At 40.9% G+C, this 21,463-nt stretch overlaps 4 protein-coding genes across 5 annotated transcripts in view; 2 read left to right on the top strand and 2 right to left on the bottom strand.

Moving 5' to 3' along the window:
- LOC117294678 overlaps window positions 1-3,877 on the bottom strand; it is a 35,455-nt gene extending 31,578 nt beyond the window's left edge. Inside the window, exons 1-3 of the mRNA XM_033777186.1 lie at window positions 3,752-3,877; window positions 835-871; window positions 280-417 (exon numbers count right to left, since the gene is read on the bottom strand). Coding sequence (XP_033633077.1) covers window positions 280-417; window positions 835-871; window positions 3,752-3,826 — 250 coding nt within the window. The 5' untranslated portion in view covers window positions 3,827-3,877. The remainder of the gene's footprint in view (window positions 1-279; window positions 418-834; window positions 872-3,751) is intronic.
- A 4,852-nt stretch (window positions 3,878-8,729) lies between these two features.
- On the bottom strand, window positions 8,730-12,720 carry LOC117294347 (probable glycosyltransferase STELLO2). Of its 2 annotated transcripts, none has more exons than XM_033776714.1 (2): window positions 12,619-12,720; window positions 8,730-10,281 (listed from the first exon to the last, which is right to left on the bottom strand). In XM_033776714.1, the coding sequence occupies exon 2, from the start codon at window positions 10,102-10,104 to the stop codon at window positions 8,815-8,817; it is 1,290 nt and encodes a 429-aa protein (XP_033632605.1). In that variant the 5' UTR covers window positions 10,105-10,281; window positions 12,619-12,720; the 3' UTR covers window positions 8,730-8,814. The 2 variants fall into 2 exon arrangements, with proteins under 2 accessions (XP_033632605.1, XP_033632604.1); XM_033776713.1 differs by having other exon boundaries at window positions 12,635-12,720.
- Window positions 12,721-16,324: 3,604 nt separating this feature from the next.
- On the top strand, window positions 16,325-18,834 carry LOC117295137. Its single transcript, XM_033777701.1, has 3 exons — window positions 16,325-16,545; window positions 18,219-18,461; window positions 18,721-18,834. The coding sequence occupies exons 1-3, from the start codon at window positions 16,476-16,478 to the stop codon at window positions 18,783-18,785; spliced, it is 378 nt and encodes a 125-aa protein (XP_033633592.1). The 5' UTR covers window positions 16,325-16,475; the 3' UTR covers window positions 18,786-18,834.
- Window positions 18,835-18,948: 114 nt separating this feature from the next.
- On the top strand, window positions 18,949-20,653 carry LOC117294677 (fucolectin-like). The gene is made up of 3 exons (XM_033777185.1): window positions 18,949-19,000; window positions 19,791-19,886; window positions 20,208-20,653. The coding sequence occupies exons 1-3, from the start codon at window positions 18,949-18,951 to the stop codon at window positions 20,450-20,452; spliced, it is 393 nt and encodes a 130-aa protein (XP_033633076.1). The 3' UTR covers window positions 20,453-20,653.
- Window positions 20,654-21,463: the final 810 nt, after the last annotated feature.

Below are 21,463 nucleotides of genomic sequence, written 5' to 3'. Positions count from 1 at the left end.
CTCTTCACCTAGAAAAGAAATGAAAACAACAAAAACTGTACATGGACTTTGAAAATTGGTTCCAGAATCTATTCGACAGAATGATTAAGGTTCTTATGATTTGGTTTGTGGTAACACCAAGTGTGTTATCTACTTGAGGTTGAGTTTGTTCTTTAAAGAAGTGTCTTGTTAAGTTTTCTACTACCGAGGAGTAGATTTAAAAAAATCAGTAGTTCTGAAAAAAAGTAGTTCTGAAAAAAATCCTGCCATGCTTTTTAAAGTTCTTGTTTTAAAACTGACCTGTATGTGAGCAGACATTGTTGGGGTAGAGGTATGTGCCTTGACTTCCATCTACAGCTTTATCTGAAGTATAGTTTTCATTATGTGTCGTACTTTGTGCAGTCGGCTTTCCAATTATTGATAGTTGTCCCGATTTGACTGGAAAGAAAACAAAAGTACATTTGAAGGTTTTGTTTTCGTAGGAGACGTTAAGGCAGTGGACACTATTGGTAATTACTCAAAATAATTATCATCATAAAACCTTTCTTGATTACGAGTAATGGGGAGAGGTTGATAGTATAACATTTGTGAAAGACGTATGGTTACCGCACTATCACACGGCAAACTACGCACTATCACACGGCAAACGATGCACTGTCATACGGCAGCCGTCTAGTAAAACCAAAGATTATAGAGCGCCAATTATAAAACCAAAGATTTTAGAGTCATGTGTCTCGCTCTAAACCAATGCAAAGGTAGAATATTCACAATCTAACCAACCCATTCATGCATTCAAAGAAGATTTCAGTTCTTCATGAACCATAAAAGCAATTACATACGTGCAGAGGTACTTACTTTTCTTGTTGAATAATACACGGAACCCGGGAAGAGCCTGAAATGAATCAATGCAAAGAAAAAGACCCTTTATAAAAGCAATGGACACTTATTGGTAATGTAACGCAATGCAGCGTATGTTGATGGTGATTGGCCGTAGGTTTAGGTCGCTAGGCAACGTACCCTGGCTAGTACCTAGCTTTCACGTAACGGGTTAGGTTACGGTTTGTTGGAGGGTACCAGCCTAGCGCGTGTTGAGTATATAAGGACGGAGCGGGCGTGGGTCGTCCTTCCCCGTGCTGCGTTCGTAAGAGCCGGACCTATATGTAATTGAAGAGAGAGTTGTGCCGAAACTCAAGGGAGAAGCCTCGCGCTTTAGAGTGGTGAGTCAATAGTTAAATCAAGCGTTCACAATCAGTTACCTCCAATCTGCATTATAATCATCTTCTGAATCATTTAATTAAAGAGAAAGTTAGCATAATTACCGATCAGCCTAATAACTTCGGGAGTAGATTTTGTCACGTAGGCGAGTTTAAATTGGATAATAATTGAGCAATAATTAAACCAGTAAAAGTCACTCTGAATTGAACTGTGTCTGTCCCCGTCATTACTGTGATCTTCCCGCCATCTGGGAGTGAGTGTGTTTATAATTACTGGTGGGGAATATTTACGGTGTTGCACTGCGGGCCTGGTGGTAGATTGCCGCCGAAACGGACCGACGACTCCAGACCCGCCGCTGATGTTGACTGGGACTGATCGGGTTCAGGGCAAGAGCCAAAACCGCCACAAATGTTGTCAGAAGTGGGATAGGCGCCGTAGTGTAACACCACAGGAAATTCCATAAGTAACGCCTACGCCTAGAAGGCGCCAATCACGGAGCACAATCACCTATAGGGGACACAGCTATGAGTTCAATTGACTTTGACGAAGATGAATTGTCGGAAGTCCTGCAGAATAGCGCCGATGATTCAAGCGGGGGTAGAGATGAAATAGAAAAGATCAAGGCAGAAATGCGTGAGCTGAAGTTGCAAATGCAGCAGACGTTAAGAAGAGATTCGGGTTTCCAGTCAAGTAATGCGTCAATGGTTAACCAGTGTAGTAACACAGTAGAGGCTAGTACTACTATGGGAACGTCTACGCCTGCGTCTAGTTTGTATTTAGCGCCTACACCACGGCCACGCACCAGGTTGCGTTCCACACCAGCGCCTCCGCCGACTCCTATCCTTCGGCGGGATGGACGATGTCTTCGTCGGAAAGGAAGTTCATGGATTGCCTCGCGGAAGATGAGTTGCCGGCCTTGGAGCAACAAAGGAGAGAAGCATGCCGAAAAAGAAGCACGCACCCAAGAGATTCAGTACATTCTGCTGGAAGAATAGCGGCAGCTGGAGGCGACCCGTATCTACAGGCGAGGGCAACAGTTAAAAAGGTGACTGAGCCAGCAAAGAAAAACAGAGAGTTGGAAGTGACAAGACGGCCGAGTATTGTGCCCGACAGGTTCAGTGGGAAAACCCCATGGCGAGACTACAAGCAACACTTTGAGGCCTGCAGATTGGCAAACAACTGACAGACAATAGAGCCAACGTTTTTCTTGCAGCAAGTTTGCAAGGGACTGCAGTAAAGATGTTAGGAAATCTGACAAGAGGTGGAAATCACGTCACCTACCAAGAGTTGGTGAGCTTTTTGGAAAAAAGGTTTGGGCCCGGGCAACTCGCCGAGAACCACCTAATGGAGTTGCGTCATATGCGACAGGGGCAAAGGGAAACATTACAGGGACTTGGACAATTCGTACGGAAGCTGACTGCGCTCGCCTATCCAGAATTAACCGAGGAAGGAAGGGATCGCCTAGCCCGTGGTCTCTTCTCAATTCTCTGATGCAGTCGAGGAGCAGGCTATTCGGGAAGGAATTTTCCGTGCAAGACCTACATCACTCGACGAGGTAGTGAGAGCGGCGCTTAACACAGAGGGGTGCAATAAAATAGAGGAACACAGAGGCGGCCGACGTCCCAAATTTGCGAGGACGGTGGAGATTGACGGATCATACCCCTTAGCAGAGGTGATGGAGGAGCAACGTCAATTGAAAGAGTCATTTTTGGAGAGCCAGCGTGAGGTGAAGGCGTGGATGGAGAAAATTACACAAACCATTGCACCTAGAACCACAGCAAACGGCCAGACCACAAACGGCATCTACCGGAGGTGGAAGGCGACCCCCAACGACGTTTGCTATCGGTGAAAACCCTTGAGCCCCGGGAGAGAGAAAGTACCAGCTCGGATAGAAGCGAGAGGAGGCCTACAGAGACGCACAGTAGTAGCCGCGGAGGCGACAATAGGCGTAGAGAGAGTTTTAAAGGCCGTGACAAGAAAGTTGTGAAGGCGACTGGTAGTAGGTGCAGCCATGAGGGTGAGAATGGGCGTGAGCAGACCGCTAAGAGCCTTGACAAGAAAGTTGTGAAGGCGACCAGTACCTCATCCCCAGAGAGGAAGCGGAAACGCACAGGTGATGAGGGAGAAGCTAGGAAAGAGAAGCGGCCGCACATTCCGTGCACCCTGTCCAAAGCGCCTAGCGAGGAAGAGAGTACGGCTGCAGTTGGTTCACCTGCAGTGGTAACGCCTGCAGCATCGGAGCCATTGCTTCCGGCCAAAAAGGTGGTGGTAGCGAGTCGGAGGGGATCGGCACGGAAGAGAATGCCCCTGGACAGCAGGACGAGGAAGTCATAAAGATTGCCCTATCGCCAACTCCAACGATCCCATGGGATACAGATATGGATCCAGCTCCGGAAGCATCCAGCCAGGGTGAGAGAGCAGGAGTGGAGCCGCTGTTAAGACACTGTTAAGACAAAATCCAAATGCAAACACATGTACATACTATTTGAAGAACACATTATTTGTAAGAAACACATGATATCAATAAGGACATTTTCAAGTCGCATGATCTCATTACCTCACGCCGATCGGCTGGATAGAAGCTACCGGTAGTAAAAGCTACCACCAAACACAGAAGAACAACTCGCAACATTCTAACTACATGTATCCCCTTTCTCAGGACTGTACGAATCACCAAGCAGCTCTGGTATGAAATGAGATCTCTCGAAAGATCATCATATATCCTTTCTTTTTTGGTGATTTCCTGCCATGGCCAACAAGGAAGGATGTGTACCACAACAGGTCACTCGTTGTGTAAACAAAGAAAAGTACATTGTATGGTAATTGTTGTGTATGCTATTTATATGCACGTTTCTAGAGGTCGTTGGTTAGAATCCCACTCTAGTCAATTCTTTGCTCACAACCTCCAAACTAGATTTATTTTAAAAAGAATGGACCCCAAGAACAAACACGAGACGACGAGGCAGACCAAGTAGGCATTGGATGGACTACATCAGATAATTTGGAAGCGTCACATGGATGCGACAAGCACAAGAAAGATCAAAGGTGGAATGGTGATGAAGAGGCCTTCCTTCTGCAGTATGGATAGACTTGGTTCCAAGCCTTTGATCGTGGCTTTTTAGTCGTCCTGATAGCCGCTACAAACAGCGCCCTCTTGTGATCTTTCTTCGTCATTTAGCTTTAGGGCGCGTGATAGCTAATAATGTGGGGGCGTTTTCGTGGCTGAGATGCAGAAGAATAACCGCGATCTAAGACTTGAATCAAGTCTACAGTATGGAGTGACATAGGCTAGATAAATGTTTATTTTGAACACAATATTACTGACAAAATAGGGAGACCCACAAAATAAGGGCTAGATACCTCAGTTTACTGTTAGTGGCATAAAAGCACCGCCTTGTTTAATAAACCCGAGGTCTTTGGTTCAAATTCTACTATCGTCAATTTTTTTCCAACCCAAATCATTCGAAAGAACTCGGTAACACACGAAGAGGTTTAACTTTTTATTAGAAAATTAGTCGCTTTGGAGTATTGCGTGGGGTGGACCATAGAGTTATATAATTCAGATGCCGCTCTTGAACATTCCAGGCCCGTATGTTTCGTCTTTGAAAGGGCAAGGGCACCAAGGCATTTTCTCCTTAAGTTAGTAAAGGGCACCCTATGAGGAATTTCCACCGGAGCTTTTCAAGGGCACCAAGGCAATAACCAGGGGGCATGGAGGCAATCGCCTTCGTTGCCTCTCCTTATAGTATCAGGCCTGACGTCACACTTCGAGGCTAAATGACATTTCTTTTGCAATGTCACCGACGTGAGTTTGGACAACCTTGGTGGAGAGGAAGGCATTTTTCACTGCCAACAAAAACTTCCTTTAGAACTGGGTCAATCTCATGGGAAGTGGTTTTAAAGACACTTGACACTATTGGTAATTGTCAAAGACCAGTCTTTTTACTTTGTGTATCTCATCATATGCATAAAATAACAAACCTGTGGAAATTTGAGCTCAATCGGTCGTCGAGGTTGCGAGATAATAATGAAAGAAAAAACACCCTTGTCACACGAAGTTGTGTACTTTCAGATGCTTGATTTGGGGACCTCAACATCTAATTCCGAGGTCTTGAAATCAAATTCGTGGAAAATAACTTCTTTCTCGAAAAATACGTTACTTCAGAGGGATTCGTTTCCCACAATTTTTTAAACTATCAACAGCTCTCCATTGCTTGTTACCAAGTAAGTTTTTATGCTAACAATTTATTTTGAGTAATTACCAATAGTGTCCACTGCCTTTAAAAGGAAAGCAATAACAAAGATCTGTACACAAAAACAAATTTAGTACAGAAATAGTTTAATATTAATGACTGTCATTATCAAACCAGAACATTGCAATAACCGGTTAATATTTTGAATTAATGGATAGACTTTGTCGTTTTTGTATGTTTAAAATCAAAATTTCCTTATCAACACCGCTTTTCCCATAATCCCATTATTGTGTCTTTCCCACCCCTACTTGTACCCATTGTTGTTATTATAAATTCAAACTTCGCAGCCATTGCGTTTGAAATACACAGCATTATACTTTGTTTGTTAATTACCGAAAGACATTAAGGAATTCAAAAATATTTATATCAGTACAAAACACCAAAACCGAAATACACAGCATAAGACTTTTTTTGTTAATTACTGAAAGACATTAAGAAATACAAAAATATATAATTCGGTACAAAACCAAATAACTAGAATAAAAGAAAACAGTTGACTTGACAGGCAGGAAATACTTATACTATACTCTGCTTCTTATTATTTACAAAATTTTAAATTGAACACAAATAGAAGCACGACAGAAGAGCAGGCAGTGAGATGGCAAGTACAACAATAACTAGCAAATAAATCGACCCCTTGTCTCCTCCCAGGTTTTCGCTCCCCGGTTATTGTTTAAACCACCACCCTCTTAGTTTAATCTTTCAAAAAATGCCATGTGAAAATTGACCCAGATTATGTGTTCGTGGTGACCAAGGGGTCTGACTCGGTTCCAGTGCCCAATTTCAAAAAGCCTGTAAACACAAAAACTTCCTTTGCACAGAATAGGACCGCTTAGCAGAAACAGTTTATCAGCCAATTCATCAAGTCTTGTTGTGGCTGGTGCACCAATCAAATTTTTGCTTATTAGCAAAGAAATATGTCACACAGTAATTTCTGCTCAACAGCTTGATGAAATTGGGCACGAAAACTACTTTGTTCTTTGTGGATTTTTTTAAGAATATGGGGCATCTTTGGTAATTGTCAAAGACCAGTCTTCTCGCTTGGTGTATCTCAACGTACGCATACAATAAAAAGCATGGTGAGAATTTGGGCTCAATTGGTCTTCGAAGTTGCGAGATAATAATGGAAGAAAAAACACCCTTGTCACTAGAATGTAGAAGTTGTGTGCTTTCAGATGCTGAATTCGAGACCTCAGTTGAGGACTCGAAATCAATTTAAATATTTTAGCGACAAATAACTTCTTTTTCAAAAACTACCATACTTCAGAGGGAGCCGTTTCTCACAAGGTTTTATACTAGCATCATCTCTCCATTGCTCATTACCAAGAAAGGTTTTATGCTAATAATTATTTTGAGTAATTACCAATAGTGTCCACTGCCTTTAAAGTTAGGAAGAGCTTTGTGAAATTGACGGCTGGTCTTTGACAATTACCAATAGTGTCCAGTGTCTGTAAGGCTGGACCTCGACAAGCCCTGCTTTTTCGGAACATGCCTGTGCATTATCTAAGTCATTGTATCCTCTTAATTTTAAAGTTTTTATGCTAACAATTATTTTGAGTAATTACCAAGTGTCCAGTGGCTTACTCCTTTGTGGTCGAAACTTTAACTATTATAAAGGACCACTTTTCCCAAAGGTTGTTTCCTCCTCGCTGTATAATATATTTTTAAAGATGTTTTTTTAATACTTTTTTTTCGTACAAATTGTCGAAAAAAAAACCACCACCGGAATTTTTTTTAACTTCAAATTGACTATGCTATTTAGAAAATACATAAAACCTTAAATTTCGGGAAAACCAGTCTTAATATAAACTCTCAGTAAAAATACAAATTGGCGACCATTAGGTAAAATTGTTTTTCCAACAACTTTGGGGTACTTTTTTTACAAAACACAATATCCACAGATTTACATGAAACTTAAACCGTTTGAAGATATATATACTTGCTGAGGTGCTGTAGTTTTTGAGAAATGATTAAAACAATGGCACGAACAAAACACAAACATTATTTTTAGCAAATAAAACCTATTTTCGGAAAATAGGTTTTATTTGCTAAAATAATTTTTGTGTTTTGTTTTACTCATTTCTCAAAAACAACAGCAAATCAGTAAGTAACATTTTTAAAGGAAACTTTCTACCAGCATTATCTTCAAACTATGTAAGTTTAATGTAAATCTGTGGAAGTTGTGTTTTGTGTCCTACAAAAAGTACCCAGACCCTTCAGGTACTTTTTCAAAATGTCCACAGATTTACACTCAACTTACAGGGTTTGAAGATAATGATAGTGGAAAGCTTCCTTTCAAATATTACTAGCTAAGGTTGAGTAGTTTTTGAGAAATGAGTAAAATAAGTCACAAAATAATGTTGGTCCCCTTAACCAGTTATATTATACCAAAACCATAGCATAGGCCTAACTGGTTAATACTTTTTTACATGCTAAAACTGAGACGAAAATTATTACTTCTACTCATTTCTCAAAAACTACAGCACCTCGGTAAGTACAATTTCAAGGGAAGCTTTCTACTATCATAATCTTCAAGCTGTGTAAGTTGAATGTAAATCTGTGGACATTGTGTTTTTTGATAGGAAAAAGTACATAAAATTATACCCTTTAAATCAACTTCCTGTGGCCGATTTAACAAAGAGCTCAGATTAATCCTAACCGTGTATCAATCTAATTTGCTAAGCAAAGTGTGATGTCACAATACCCATCTCTTAATATTCATGCACGACGTCATAATTCTTACCCAAAATGAGGTTATAAGCGCACGTCTGCCACCACTTGCAGTGGCTGTACCTATAGCCTCGTTTTGGTTTAGAATTGTGACGTACCTCATGCATCTAAATCACTACGGTGATACTGCCACTTCATCTTAAGATTACTCTTACTAACTTAGTGCTTACAGTGACATCAAGCTCTTGACCAAATTTCATAGAGCTGCTTAGCGGACTATTTCGTGCTCACTGCACGATTTTCATTTCATAGCGCTGCTAACCGTAAGAATACAAGAAGGCGTTCTCACCTTCCGGTGGTTACTGCAGGAAATTAAGTGACGTCACAATGCAAATCTGTGATGAACTGGCAATCTGGTCGCCTTATTTTTTCTGCTAACCTGTAAAATACGCTTGCACCTTAGTAAATGTTTCTGCTACTACAGGCACAAAAATTTGCTTACCGTTAAGCAGCGCTATGAAATTGGGCCCTGCAGGGGCAGATTTCACAAAAAACTAAAATTGGTCGTAACTGCAAATCAATCGTAGTTGCTAAGTAAAGTGTGATGTCACAATACAAATCACCATGGTAATTCTGAAAATTTGTCTTACGATGGATTTTGTTGATTTGTGAAATCAAGCCCTGGTCCTAGTTCGACTCATTTTGTTTGAACTTTAGGGAAGACGTAGCCGAGAGATTGAAGATCTTGGATCCATGCCTCAGTTAAAGCTACATCACCGGCCTCTATGAATCCATATTCATAAAGGTCGATCTGCATCTCGAACAATCTTTGCTCAAGAGAAGCTAATGTCACACTCGGGGTCCATCCCAGGAGAAACTTGACCAGATTATCGGCCTTGTAGTAGAGATCCATCTCGCTGTCGAAGTCGGCTAGGTAGTTGTGGGCGTTGCGGTTCTGCACAACGGCTGGAGAGTGGAAAGATAACCTCTTCCCGATGTCCCAGAGAAGACGTTGCGTGAAGTAGCTCCTCCAGATGTCAGATACCCTGCTATGTACAGTGATAGGCAGAAGCATTCCCCAGAAAGCGTCTTGAGAGTGATGGGTAGTCTGGGCGTTGTAAGGCGACAGGACACGGGGTGGTAGAACAAACCTCTTGGGTTCTAGGTTAAAATCATAGGGAAGGTCATAGGTCATCCGGTAAATGGCATCTACATCAGGATCATGCTGAGCTAAATACTGCACCACTCCGATGTCCTCTCCCTTCGCTGCACCCACTAATGTTAAACTTTTGGTTGTGTCATCCGTTATGCGGTTAAGGGGAAAACCTCTTGGCCATATATGAGTGCTGGGCCCGAATTCTGGATATGGATTCCACACATAACTGTCCAATTTAACGTGTTGAGCAAAGTGTACCTCAAAGTCGGGCATGAGGTCGGCTAGTAGTCCATTGTCATCGTCAGTGTCGTAAATCACTTTTGCTCCATGCTCGATGGCATACATGTACCCGATATTCTTGCGGCTGAAGTGATTCCAAGGGATAAGTTGACAGATGCGGTACCTACAATTTTTCTGCTCTGCAACTGTCAGATGCACAATGTTGGGTATGTCCATTGATACTGGACCTTTCTTATCAGCCACCACCACCATACACCATCCCGAAGTCGCTCCCAGGGTCTTCATAATTCCTGTAGGCTCAAAGATGGTCGTCACAACAATCCAGCGATCACACTGTTTATTCTGGCTCCATGATGGTGTGTAAGAACCCGCTGGTTCAACCGATCTCTTTCCGTGAAAGGTGCGGATTTTCTCGAGTTTGTGTACGTTGCCTGTTGCACCGATTAATTGTTGCTGTGTTTTCACCTCTCTTGTGGGAAGCATGGCCTGCAAATCGTTGACCAGTCCTCGCAGTGTGAAGTAACATATCACAGCACATGAAACTGCCGTAAAAACATGGACAGGAGTACAGGAAAACGCTGATTTAGCCATAATGAAATATGCAATTTGTTCTCATGTACAGGGATAGAAGACGACTGGCAAATACAACATGAACATTGGCCACTGCGGATACCTGCTGAATGAGATGGCTAAACTGGAGGGGTCAGTAGGACAAAGAACACACCCGGTCTTTTGTGTGACAGATCAATTATGGATCACCATCCAATTCTGTAAAAAAATGAATAAAACAGTTTGAGTGGATCGAAAATCAGTCTACAGAAACCCTCTACATTAAATCAATTCTTATTTAAAGTCACCTGGAAGTGGTATTTTGTCAAAATAAAGCTTTAGTACTAAAATGTGTTTTGATGAGTGGAATATGAATAAACAATTAACTAAGGTTTAAAAAAACTAGTTCCATGTTATTTACAATTAAAAAAAAACCGACCCGAGAGGGTGCTGTTCGAGACGTCAATCGAGACGCGATGAATCGGATGCAGTGCCAACACAACAAAGTGACGCTTGGCGCAAGCTAAACACATACCCTCAAGTTGAACAATACCTGATTTTTTTCACGTTAGGCCAAAAAAATGCTTCTATAGGTTTGTTACGTCTTTCAGGTACCTTCTTCGACTTCCCCTCTAGCTGGAATTTTTTTGGGGAAGGCGTCATGTTTTAGAAAAGAACTTTTATCTACATGTCAAAATGTGTAGTGTATTCCGGATTCTCGAAGCACGACGGCTCGAAGTGTTTGCTGCTGGAAAAGACGTCGGACCGGACAACTTGGCAAACTGACACCATCTTTAGTTGTTTTGCTGCATCCAGCAGCAATACACCTGGTCGACATAGCTGGAAAAATGCAAGAAAAAAACTTTTTCGAAACGTACATACTCACGACTAGGACTTGAATGTACTTGCACGTACGTGTGTTTGATGTTCGATGGAGGCAAAGTTTTCCTCAATTGACTTCACAACAAGGGTAGGCGGAGTCACCCCCCACACAACTGTATTTAATTTTTTTTAACATAATAATTGTTAAAAACAATTACTAAAAAATTTATTTTATTGTTGAGGAACATGTACATGTACAATTCCATTTCCAGGTGCCTTTAAACAAAATAGAAAACACACAAACTTTCATATAAAATATGACTGTAAACATTAAATTTCACAATAACAATTAAGTCAACCATTGAAACAACCTAGTGCTAAAAATCCAAACCGGCAGCCGCCATCGGGAGGAGGGTTACGTTATCGCAATTATTATGAACACTGAATTAACTGCAATTATCTCTAATCAGAGATGTACATTAACTTAAGCCTACTACTACTACTGTGACTGGATGCAGTTTCACTCTCTGAAAACACCAGATGTGGTTAGCTGTCACAAACAGATTAGCAGTACATAAACCCCTGTAACACAATTTACAGCTACATGAATATATGGATTGCAATACCCGGCATTTTGAAGAGCTACCATTGGCTGAGAATCATGCGCAGCACGTACACTTTTCCAGTGTTAATACATCCAAAATGGCGGTCAATGACGGGTTTTGCAACCCATCTATACGTCATGTATCCAAAACAACATTCTATTAGTCATTTTTTATACACGTAATCACTAATGTAATTGTGTCGATCAACAACTGCCGCTACGTCGACATTTACTGCTCGCACCCGTCATATACCATTTAACAAACAGATCCCAAGCATTCCCAACTACTAATATGAATGTACATTGTATATTTTTTATATAAAAAAATTCCCACAATTTCACTGAAAAAAGCTTGAATGACAGGTTCAAATTCCCCTATCTATGCCAAGGCTCTAGTCTAGCGGAAAACAGGCAATGGCAAAACTTGGGGATCACCATAGAGTTATATATATTATAAGAACCAGAGGGCACACTGGCTTATAAACGCGCCCCAGCATGCGCGCAGGCAGCCATTTTCTAAGTTGAACAAACAGGCATTGGTCAGCGTGTGTTTGTGCGGCCATTTTGTAAGTTGACAAAACAGGATCGCGTCAGCGTTCAATAAACACAAACTTCGTGCGTGTGCTTCATATTCCATGTGCGTGCAGAATGGTGCGCGTGTTTGTGCAAGAAGCATCACCAGTGAGCCCTCTAGTTCTTATATATAACATGGGGATCACTGACTTGCTCGGCTGTTAATTTTTTGCTTGAATTGAACTGGGTGAACCAAAAAAGTAAGGCCACTCTCAAACTTTTCGTTTCTCGAGCATGAATTAACCTTGACAGAACTCAGTAAACAGTACAGAATGGTGCCCCCCCCCCCACCCCACATACAATACAAAAACCGTTTCCGTGCGTTAGTTTAGTAGGCCCCCCCCCCCCCCCCCCAGCACAGGTTGGACTCCTCCGTTGCAGGCAACGCGACACTGACGTCCTACCAGGGCTAGCCCCCCCCCCCCCCATGCATATTGCATACATTTTTTACAAACCCCAAAGACCAAAGTACATTTTTTGCCTGCGAGTGAGAGAGTGTCTTTTCCGTAGAAATTATTATCACTCAAAAACCATTATAAATATCAAACTTATGTTACCATAAGGATTTCCTACCATAAATTAACACAGGTATTGGTACTAAGTGGTAGGAAGCTCAACACTACGGTACTTTCACTTTCAGCTCATTCCATTTCCTGGATTTCATCAACAACAAAAATGCGGAAATACAGTACACGTCATCAGCGAAGCGCCCTCTTTACTTTGAACCTGTAGTGGAAGGAGCGCCCTCTATTGAACTTGAGAAAACTCCAAGTTTCGTTTCGCTCGGCCCGGCCCCGGCCATCCAGGACTTGGGGACAAGCGAACAGTTTCGTTCGAAACAGCGATCTCTACTCAATATAGATCAGTGGATGGCTACAGACAATGGGCCGTGAGGTTTTTATCTCTTTAGTTATTCAATTCAATCTGGGGTGGGCGAAAAGTGGATAAAAATGGGACCCATACCCTTCTCAGCAACATTATTACAGTCGCATAAAGACACTGGACACTCTATTGATAATATTTTTAAAGACCAGTCTTCCCACTTGGTGTATCTTTAACACTATGCTTACGATAACAAACCTGTGAAAATGTGTGCTCAATTGGTCGTTGAAGTTGCGAGATATGAATGAAATAAAAAACACACTTAGCACACTACACGAAGTTGTGCCGCTTTCAACTGCTTGATTTCGAGACCTCAAAATCTAATTCTGAGGTCTCAAAATCAAATTCGTGGAAAATTACTTCTTTCTCGAAAACAATGAGCCGTTTCTCACAATGTTTAATACTATAATCAGCTCTCCATTGCTTGAATTACCAAGTAAGTTTTTATGCTAAACATTATTTTGAGTAATTACCAATAGTGTCCACTGCTTTTAAATTAATATGATAAATATCCAGCCATTCATTGAACTCGAGACCTCAGCCGAGGTCTCGAATTCAAGGCATATGGAAGCACACAACTTGTGCAACAATGTTTTTCTTCTTCCATTATTCCCTCTCAACTTCGACGACCAGTTGAGCCCACCCCCCCCCCCCCCCAAAAAAAAAAACAGGTTTGTTATGTTCTGCATTTTATAATGCTGAGATACACCAAGTGAGAATACTGATGGTCTGTGACAACCAAGGCTTTAAAGGCACTGTACACGTTTGGTAAATGTCAAAGACCAGTGTTCTCACTTGGTGTATCCAATCATAACCATAAAATAACAAGCCTGTGAAAATTTGGGCTCAACTGGTCATCGAAATTGCGAGAAAATAATGGAAGAAAAAACACCCTTGTTGGGCGAATTTGTGTGCTTTCTGATAGAAATAAAAGACTATTAAATTTAGTGAGAAATTACCTCTTTCTCAAAATCTATGCTACTTCAGAGGGAGCCGTTTCTCACAATGTTTTATACTATCAACAGCTCTCCAATGCTCATTACCAAGTCAGTTTTAAAATTAATATTTGTTTTGAGTAATTACCAAACGTGTACCTTCCCTTTAAAGGCAGTGGACACTATTGGTTGTTACTCAAAATAATTATTAGCATAAAACCTTTCTTGGTGGCGAGTAATGGGGAGAGGTGGATGGTGTTAAACATTGTGAGAAACGGCTCCCTCTGAAGTGCCATAGTTTTCGAGAAAGAAGTAATTTTCCACGAGTTTGATTTCGAGACCTCAGATTTAGAACATGAGGTCTCAAAATCAACCATCTAAACGCACACAACTTCGTGTGACAAGGGTGTTTTTTTATCTCGCAAGTTCGATGACCGATTGAGCTCAAAATGTTCACAGGTTCGCTATTTTATGCATATATTGAGATACACCAAGTGAGAACACTGGTCTTTGACAATTACCAATAGTGTCCACTGTCTTTAAACTTCAAAGTTGAATGAATGGTTGAAATGTTTTCTTTGCATATGGATGTTTTGCTTCCTGAGGAGGCCACCGGAGGTGTCAAACGTGAACTTCCTTCATAAACATTGATGGTTTTAGGTACAGATATACACGGAAACTGCCAATGATGATACAAGCTATAGGCCTATGACATCTAAATTATAGATAGTTTCCGAGATGTCACCATAAAAATATGTTACATGATGTATTCCTACCGTACAGTTTGCAGTGACAAAAGGGTAAACCCAGTGCTGTCTTTTGTTTATTTTATAGTATTTTTTGTCCCATGGTATTATTTTATACAATTTTATCGAGGGGGGGGGGGGGGGGGTGCTGGGTTGGAAGTGTGCAGCCGAGACGGAATAAACAAAAATAAGAATTATTCTTCCGAGATTACACCAAACTATTTCAAATCTCAAATATTCATATCCTAAAATTTCCAGAGTTAGAAGTGACAAAAAGGGTAAATACATTGTTGTTTTATAATGTTTATGTATCGGTGGCTGGGGTTGGAAGTCATGCAGGGACAGTCGGCGACAAGGATTTGACAAACTAGTATGCAGTCAACATCAATCAAGCCACGGCCACTTGATCCATGCAGTGGCCATGGCCACAGTTCCACACTAAAAGTAGTAAATTATTACTTCATAATATTCGAGAGACGCAGCAATGGGAGACTTTTGGGACGCTTGGTGGTAGCAGACTTACCAGGTAAAATTCATTGTTCTTGGTAATGTGCGCAAGCTCAGAACTACGTAAACAATGGGAATTTACCTGGTAAGTCTGCTGCCACCTAGCGTTCCAAAGTCTCCCATTGGTACGCCTCCGTGAGCAAAATTAGAGTTGCGACCATTAATTTTGTCTTTAAACACCAAAGTCATTCTTGCCTTGGCTAGCTATACGCTAATAATGGCCTCGCTATTAGGGCCATTACGGTACTTCCAGATGCATTGACATTGTAATTAAAGGCACTGGACACTTTTGGTAATTACTCAAAATAATTGGTGACATAAAAACTTACTTGGTAACGAGCGATGGAGAGTTGTTGATAGTATGAAACATTGTGAGTAACGGCTCCCTCTGAAGTGACATAGTTTTCAAGAAAGAAGCAATTCTTACTAAAACATTTGAGTTGAATTGGAGACCTCTCTTGGCGAATTCAAAGCATCTGAAAGCACTTAACTTGTGCGACAAGGGTGTTTTTCTTTCCATTCTTCTCTCGCAACTTCGACGACCAATGAGTTCAAATTTTTAACAGTTGTTATTTTATGCATGTTGAGATACACCAAGTGAGAAGACTGGTTTTTGACAATTACCAATAGTGTCCAGTGAACTAAAGACACTGGACACTATTGGTAATTGTCAAAGACCAGTCTTCTCACTTGATTTATCTCGACATGTGCATAAAATAACAAACCTGTGGAAATTTGAGCTCAATCGGTCGTCGAAGTTGCGAGATATTAAATAATGAAAGAAAAAACACCCTTGTCACACGAAGTTGTGTGCGTTCAGATGCTTGATTTCGAGACCTAAAATAATTATAAATCTGATGTCTCCAAATCAAATTCGTGGAAAATTATTTGTTTTTTTCCAAAAACTATACGTTACTTGAGAGGGAGCCGTCTCTCACAATGTTATATGCTATAAACAGCTCCCCATTACTCGTTACCGAGTAAGGGTTTATGCTAATAATTATTTTGAGTAATTACCAATAGTGTCCAGTGCCTTTAAGATGCTTTGTTGCACACAGCTCACCCATGGATGAATAAATTAATATATTCCTCCGTGGTTCACCCAAGCGTAGATAGCGATGATTTAATTAGTGGGCCTAGCCTTTATGGTTCGCACACTGCACAGCCACTTTTAACTCCAGAAACGGCACAAATTGCATGCAAGTCAGACCTAGTTTGGAGTGTGGCGACTCACTGTGACGTGCCACAATTTTTCCTTTTACTTTCTCTCGTACACGTTCAATTCATAGACTTACATATTTTAACAAGTTTTTTCAATCTAAAAATCCCGCAAGAGCGGGAAAAATGAGGCCTGAAATGATTTTGAAGAAGAAGGCGCAGGATACATGGATTGCTGTGGTTGCTCTTTTATGCGGTGAGTATTATATTGAAGACAAATCAAATGTAATTTCTCATATTGCGGTAGTTTACACACCAACCCTGTTGATTAACAGAACATGAAAAAAAACTGTAAAATTTACGGGTAATGTATCTAATTGTCATATTATTATTTTAAGTGTAAATGAGGGGAAGTGCGCGAATTTTGAAAGCATGTACATGAAATTGACAGAAATTATGCTAACATTTTCCGGGGAAACATATTAATAAGTTGTCAGAAAAAAAAATGGCGGCCCGGGAAAGGAAGAAGTTAGTAAGTGCGGCACAGTAGCACAATAACCGTATAGAAACAGTCTATCGTTGTGGTTGCCTAAACAGGCCATATTATTTGAATTATGACTCTTTTGGAAAGTTGAATTTGGAACGTAACGTCATCGAACATCAATAACAACATGGGTCTGTAGAATCTAAGTAGTTTTGTTTGTGTCCGTCAAGAGGTCAAACCATTTACCGGTTTGATTGAATATTATCCCAAAAACAGGTAGGAACTATGAGTTATTCGTAAAACAAATCGTTCAGGGCATTATGATTGAAGTGTGACGTCATCAAAATAATCATTTTTGTTTTTGACATTGCGCCAACATAGTGGTGTATTACAATGTTTTTTTTTAACGTGAGGTTTGAGAATTATTTGGTGTCCACATTTTCATTTTGTTGAAAAATGAGTGGATCACAAAGAAGAGATTGATCTTCGAACTCCTCTTTAAGACTCAGACCGTGTCCGAATTGGTGGCTACGGCTGCGGCTACGACCGTTGCCAGGGGTGTTGCTAAGGGCTTCCTATACTTCAATGCATGATGACGCGGCGATCCAGCCGTTGAGCCGTAGCCTTATAGACCTTTTCGCAAATACCGGGGCGCGCGCGTAAAGCTTGGAATTAGGTGCATTGTGGTCTAGCTGGTATCCAAATTTGATCCATATATATCCCACAATGCACCTCATTCAACAGTCTGCGCTTGCGCATTGGTATTTGCGATAAGGTCTATAGACCTTTTCGCAAATACCGGGGCGCGCGCGTAAAGCTAGGAATTAGGTGCATTGTGGTCTTGCTGGTATCCAAATTTGATCCATATATATCCCACAATGCACCTCATTCAACAGTCTGCGCGTGCGCATTGGTATTTGCGATAAGGTCTATAGACCTTTTCGCAAATACCGGGGCGCGCGCGTAAAGCTTGGAATTAGGTGCATTGTGGTCTAGCTGGTATCCAAATTTGATCCATATCTATCCCACAATGCACCTCATTCAACAGTCTGCGCTTGCGCATTGGTATTTGCGATAAGGTCTATGCACATGATGTCATTTCAGTAGGGCGCCCTCACCTAGAGGTCAAAAGGAGGTTGTTCATTGGCAAATCCTGTGCGCCGCGCGTACAAATAATGTGCGTTCCGATTGTTTCGTCAACGTTTTTCCAGTAAGATGGCCGCTGGATGACGTCAATGCATAAGGTCAATTCGGATACGGCTTGCTTGTCTACTTGTCCAACGCGCAGCACACATACACGCGCGTCGTCTGTCCGTCATTGGGGGTCAACAAAAAGATGGTACAAGTGTTTACGCACCAATGCGCGCGTAAACGCCTGTACCATCCCTTTGTGCATGTATTTACCCCGCAAAATACTGGGAATATAAAACTTATTTATCCTTCAGTATATTATGGGCTTGAGGTGGCAGCCAGAGATTGTTACCTTGGCCAGGAGCCTGACTCTAACCAAGAGGGTAAACTCAGATGGGTGTTACCAGTTGACTACAACAACCGCTGTATTTGTACACAACTCCTACCAGGCGGATTGATTTTGTACACACCAGAGAGATCGTACATACCTTATTACATTGATCAGCCACCATTCAGAGCCACTGAGAAAGATTTGGTCCTCTTGTTGGATTGTCCAGGTGAGGAAATAAGACCATTGAGCCAGTCTAGTTGTTAATATAGTCAAGTTACCAGAATAGTACCAAGAAACAAGAGATTTTCGGAATACCATTTTGCGGAATTTTTGTTGGAGATAAGGGAACGATTTAATTAACTAACACGAGAAAGGGTAATAATATTAATAATACCTAATGTGCCTTCCCGACTTTTTTTTACGAGAGAACTCACCACTTATATTGATACTAAAAGCAAAAAATATGATGGCAATTTTTGTTACAGTGGATTTTTCCATAATTGGCAAACCAACTGAGCAGAGTTCAACGTATCGTGCTGAAGCTAGTTAAGCCGTAGATGGCAAAGGTTTGACATCAACTGCAAACTTTGATTGCACACATACGAGTAAGTGGAAGTTCTTTTTTCAGGATTGAAAATAACACTACTAATCACCCTGGTAAATTATATAAACTAATAATCATTATCTATTGTTGGGTAATAAACCAAGGATGCATGATAATTTATACCTTATTCACTGTAGCCTGCAAGCCTAATCTAGAAACTTGTAAAACACTGGTGTTTGCTTTGTTGTGAACCAGAAACACCGGGGTTAGACCACAGTATTACAGAAGTGATTTGTGGGTTCTTGGCACATTCCTAGTACACGGGACCTACAGATTAATGTCCCATACGAAGGATAACGCCAACAAATTTCACCATCAGGACTTGAACCCACACACACACTGATCTGAAACACCAGGGGCCAATTTCATAGCGCTGCTAAAGCACACAAATTTGCTTAGCATGAAATTTTGGCCTCGATAACAACAAAATTACCAACCAAATTTCCACGTGGTTTTGAGGATAAACAAACAACAGTTAAATACAAGTAACAAGCAATATGCAAAAAATGGAAATATGGTTGGTAATCCTGTTTTTATCAGGGAAGAAATTTCATGCTAAGCAAATTTGTGTGCTGAGCAGCGCTATGAAATTGGACCCAGTAGAGCTTGAGTCCGGTACTCAAACCGCCCGGCCACGACACGAAACGTCACGAATAGAAAAATTGCTACCCAACACTAACCCTTCGCTAGATTGTTATCGTTCTTGTGACACAATGATATTATAGAATTTCCTTTGGTGACTTTCAGTGCTCACACTTGGTACACCTATAAATGCCTGTATAAATCACAACGGCAGCATCTTTATTATCAGTCCGGGCAAACCACTACAGATAACCTTTCAAGTTTCTGACATTCATCGCGTTATTTTATCGATACTTCGAAGAGATGTGATGTTTGCATGGAATAAATTTTATCTGAGTTTTGGTGTTTGTTTTTATTCTCTGCCAACAGCTGCCGACTCGGAGATACACCCCTGGTGGAGAGTTGATCTTGAGGGTGATCATTGCATCAGGACGATTACAGTCATCAATAGGATCTACTGTTGCAGTAAGTTATAACACAAAGGCACTGGACACGTTTGGAAATTGTCAAATACCAGTATTCTCTGTGTGTGTGTTCAAACATGCCTGAATAATAACACTGTGAAAATTTGGCTCAATAATTGGTCATCAAAATTGTATGAGAATAATAATGAAAGACAAAACACCCTTGTTGTATTACTTGTTATGCTTTCATATACATAACAAAAGGCTGCAGCTGAAGTCTTTTATTATTTAAGTGATAAATTACCTCTTTCTCAAAAACTACGTTACTTCAGAGGGACCCATTTGTCACAAAGTATGTCCACGTTGATTTTTTTTTTTACAGGCGAGCGTTTGGCTGGTGCCGTTGCTAGAGCAGGGCTGGACCCAATCGTAACCAACAACACCATATGCGGGGAACCAGTGACGGCTGAACAGGCTGCACCACGTGGTGGCATTATTGAGTTTAAATGTGACCCGCCGGTGAGGGCACGCTACGTCTTTGTAGACATACCGATAGACACGCCTGCAATACTCAGTCTCTGTGAGGTAATGGTGAAAGAAGTTTCCCTTGAAATCTGTTCACCCTAAGAAGTGGTAACTAAAGCCACAAATCACTAACACAACATTTAGAGCATACACGAGGTCACGAGTAAAACAAGGTCACGAAAATACAATGCTAAAATACTTGTCGTCTCCTGAGATGAGATTATTTTTCTAGACTTGTTTTACCCATTTCTCAAAAACTACAGCACCTCAGCACGCAATATTTTAAGGGAAGCTTTCTACCATCATTATCTTCAAACTGTTTGATTTTGATGTAAATCTGTGGACATTGTGTTTCGTGTCCTACAAAAAGAACCCAAAACCCTTTAAATACGAACGTTCCTTATGAACTGCATCCTGCTAAGGTTACATGCTCAGACGATCTTATTCTCAGACGATCTTGGAAACGTTACTCTCAATGTCGTTTCCACAGTTATTGTACCTTCTAAATCAGCCAGGAACCTTGGTGCTTACTTTGATCGTAATATGTCTATGTTAAGCAAGTTAATCATTTATGTAAGTCTGTTAGGTTCCATCTAAAAACATATCTCAAATCAGGAAGTACATAACTGAAGATATCTGTCATAGTGCTGTACGCTGTCATATTTTGTCCAGATTATTTAGACTATTGCAACTGCCTTTTAACATCTGTTCCCAAGGCATACCTGAAGCGGCTGCAAAGTTTACAGAATGTTTGTTTTTAAAGCCTTCCGGTTATTTCAATGACCAGACGCCATTATATATCAAGGATTGGTTTACTTTTCATAACCCATCTCGCCCTAATCTTCGCTCTTCTCGAGACTCATTTTTGCTTACCGTTCCTATAGGACCCGTAGCAAATCTGGCGATCGCACATTCACTGTAACTGCATCCACAGAATGGAACAATATCCCTGACCAATTCAAAAAACTTCTGAAAACACATCTCTTCCCTGTTTAAGCTTTTCTCGTTTTCTCATGCTTTTCAAACATTGTGTATGTAGCTTTTTCGATAAGTTTTTGTTGTGTTATTGTGCATTTTCAGTTTTTGTAAGCGCTGTGATATAGTTTTCTATGG

Source organism: Asterias rubens, chromosome 9 (assembly GCF_902459465.1).
Source record: "Asterias rubens chromosome 9, eAstRub1.3, whole genome shotgun sequence".
NCBI classification, from domain to species: Eukaryota; Metazoa; Echinodermata; class Asteroidea; order Forcipulatida; family Asteriidae; genus Asterias; species Asterias rubens.
This window is presented reverse-complemented; position numbering and strand designations above follow the sequence as displayed.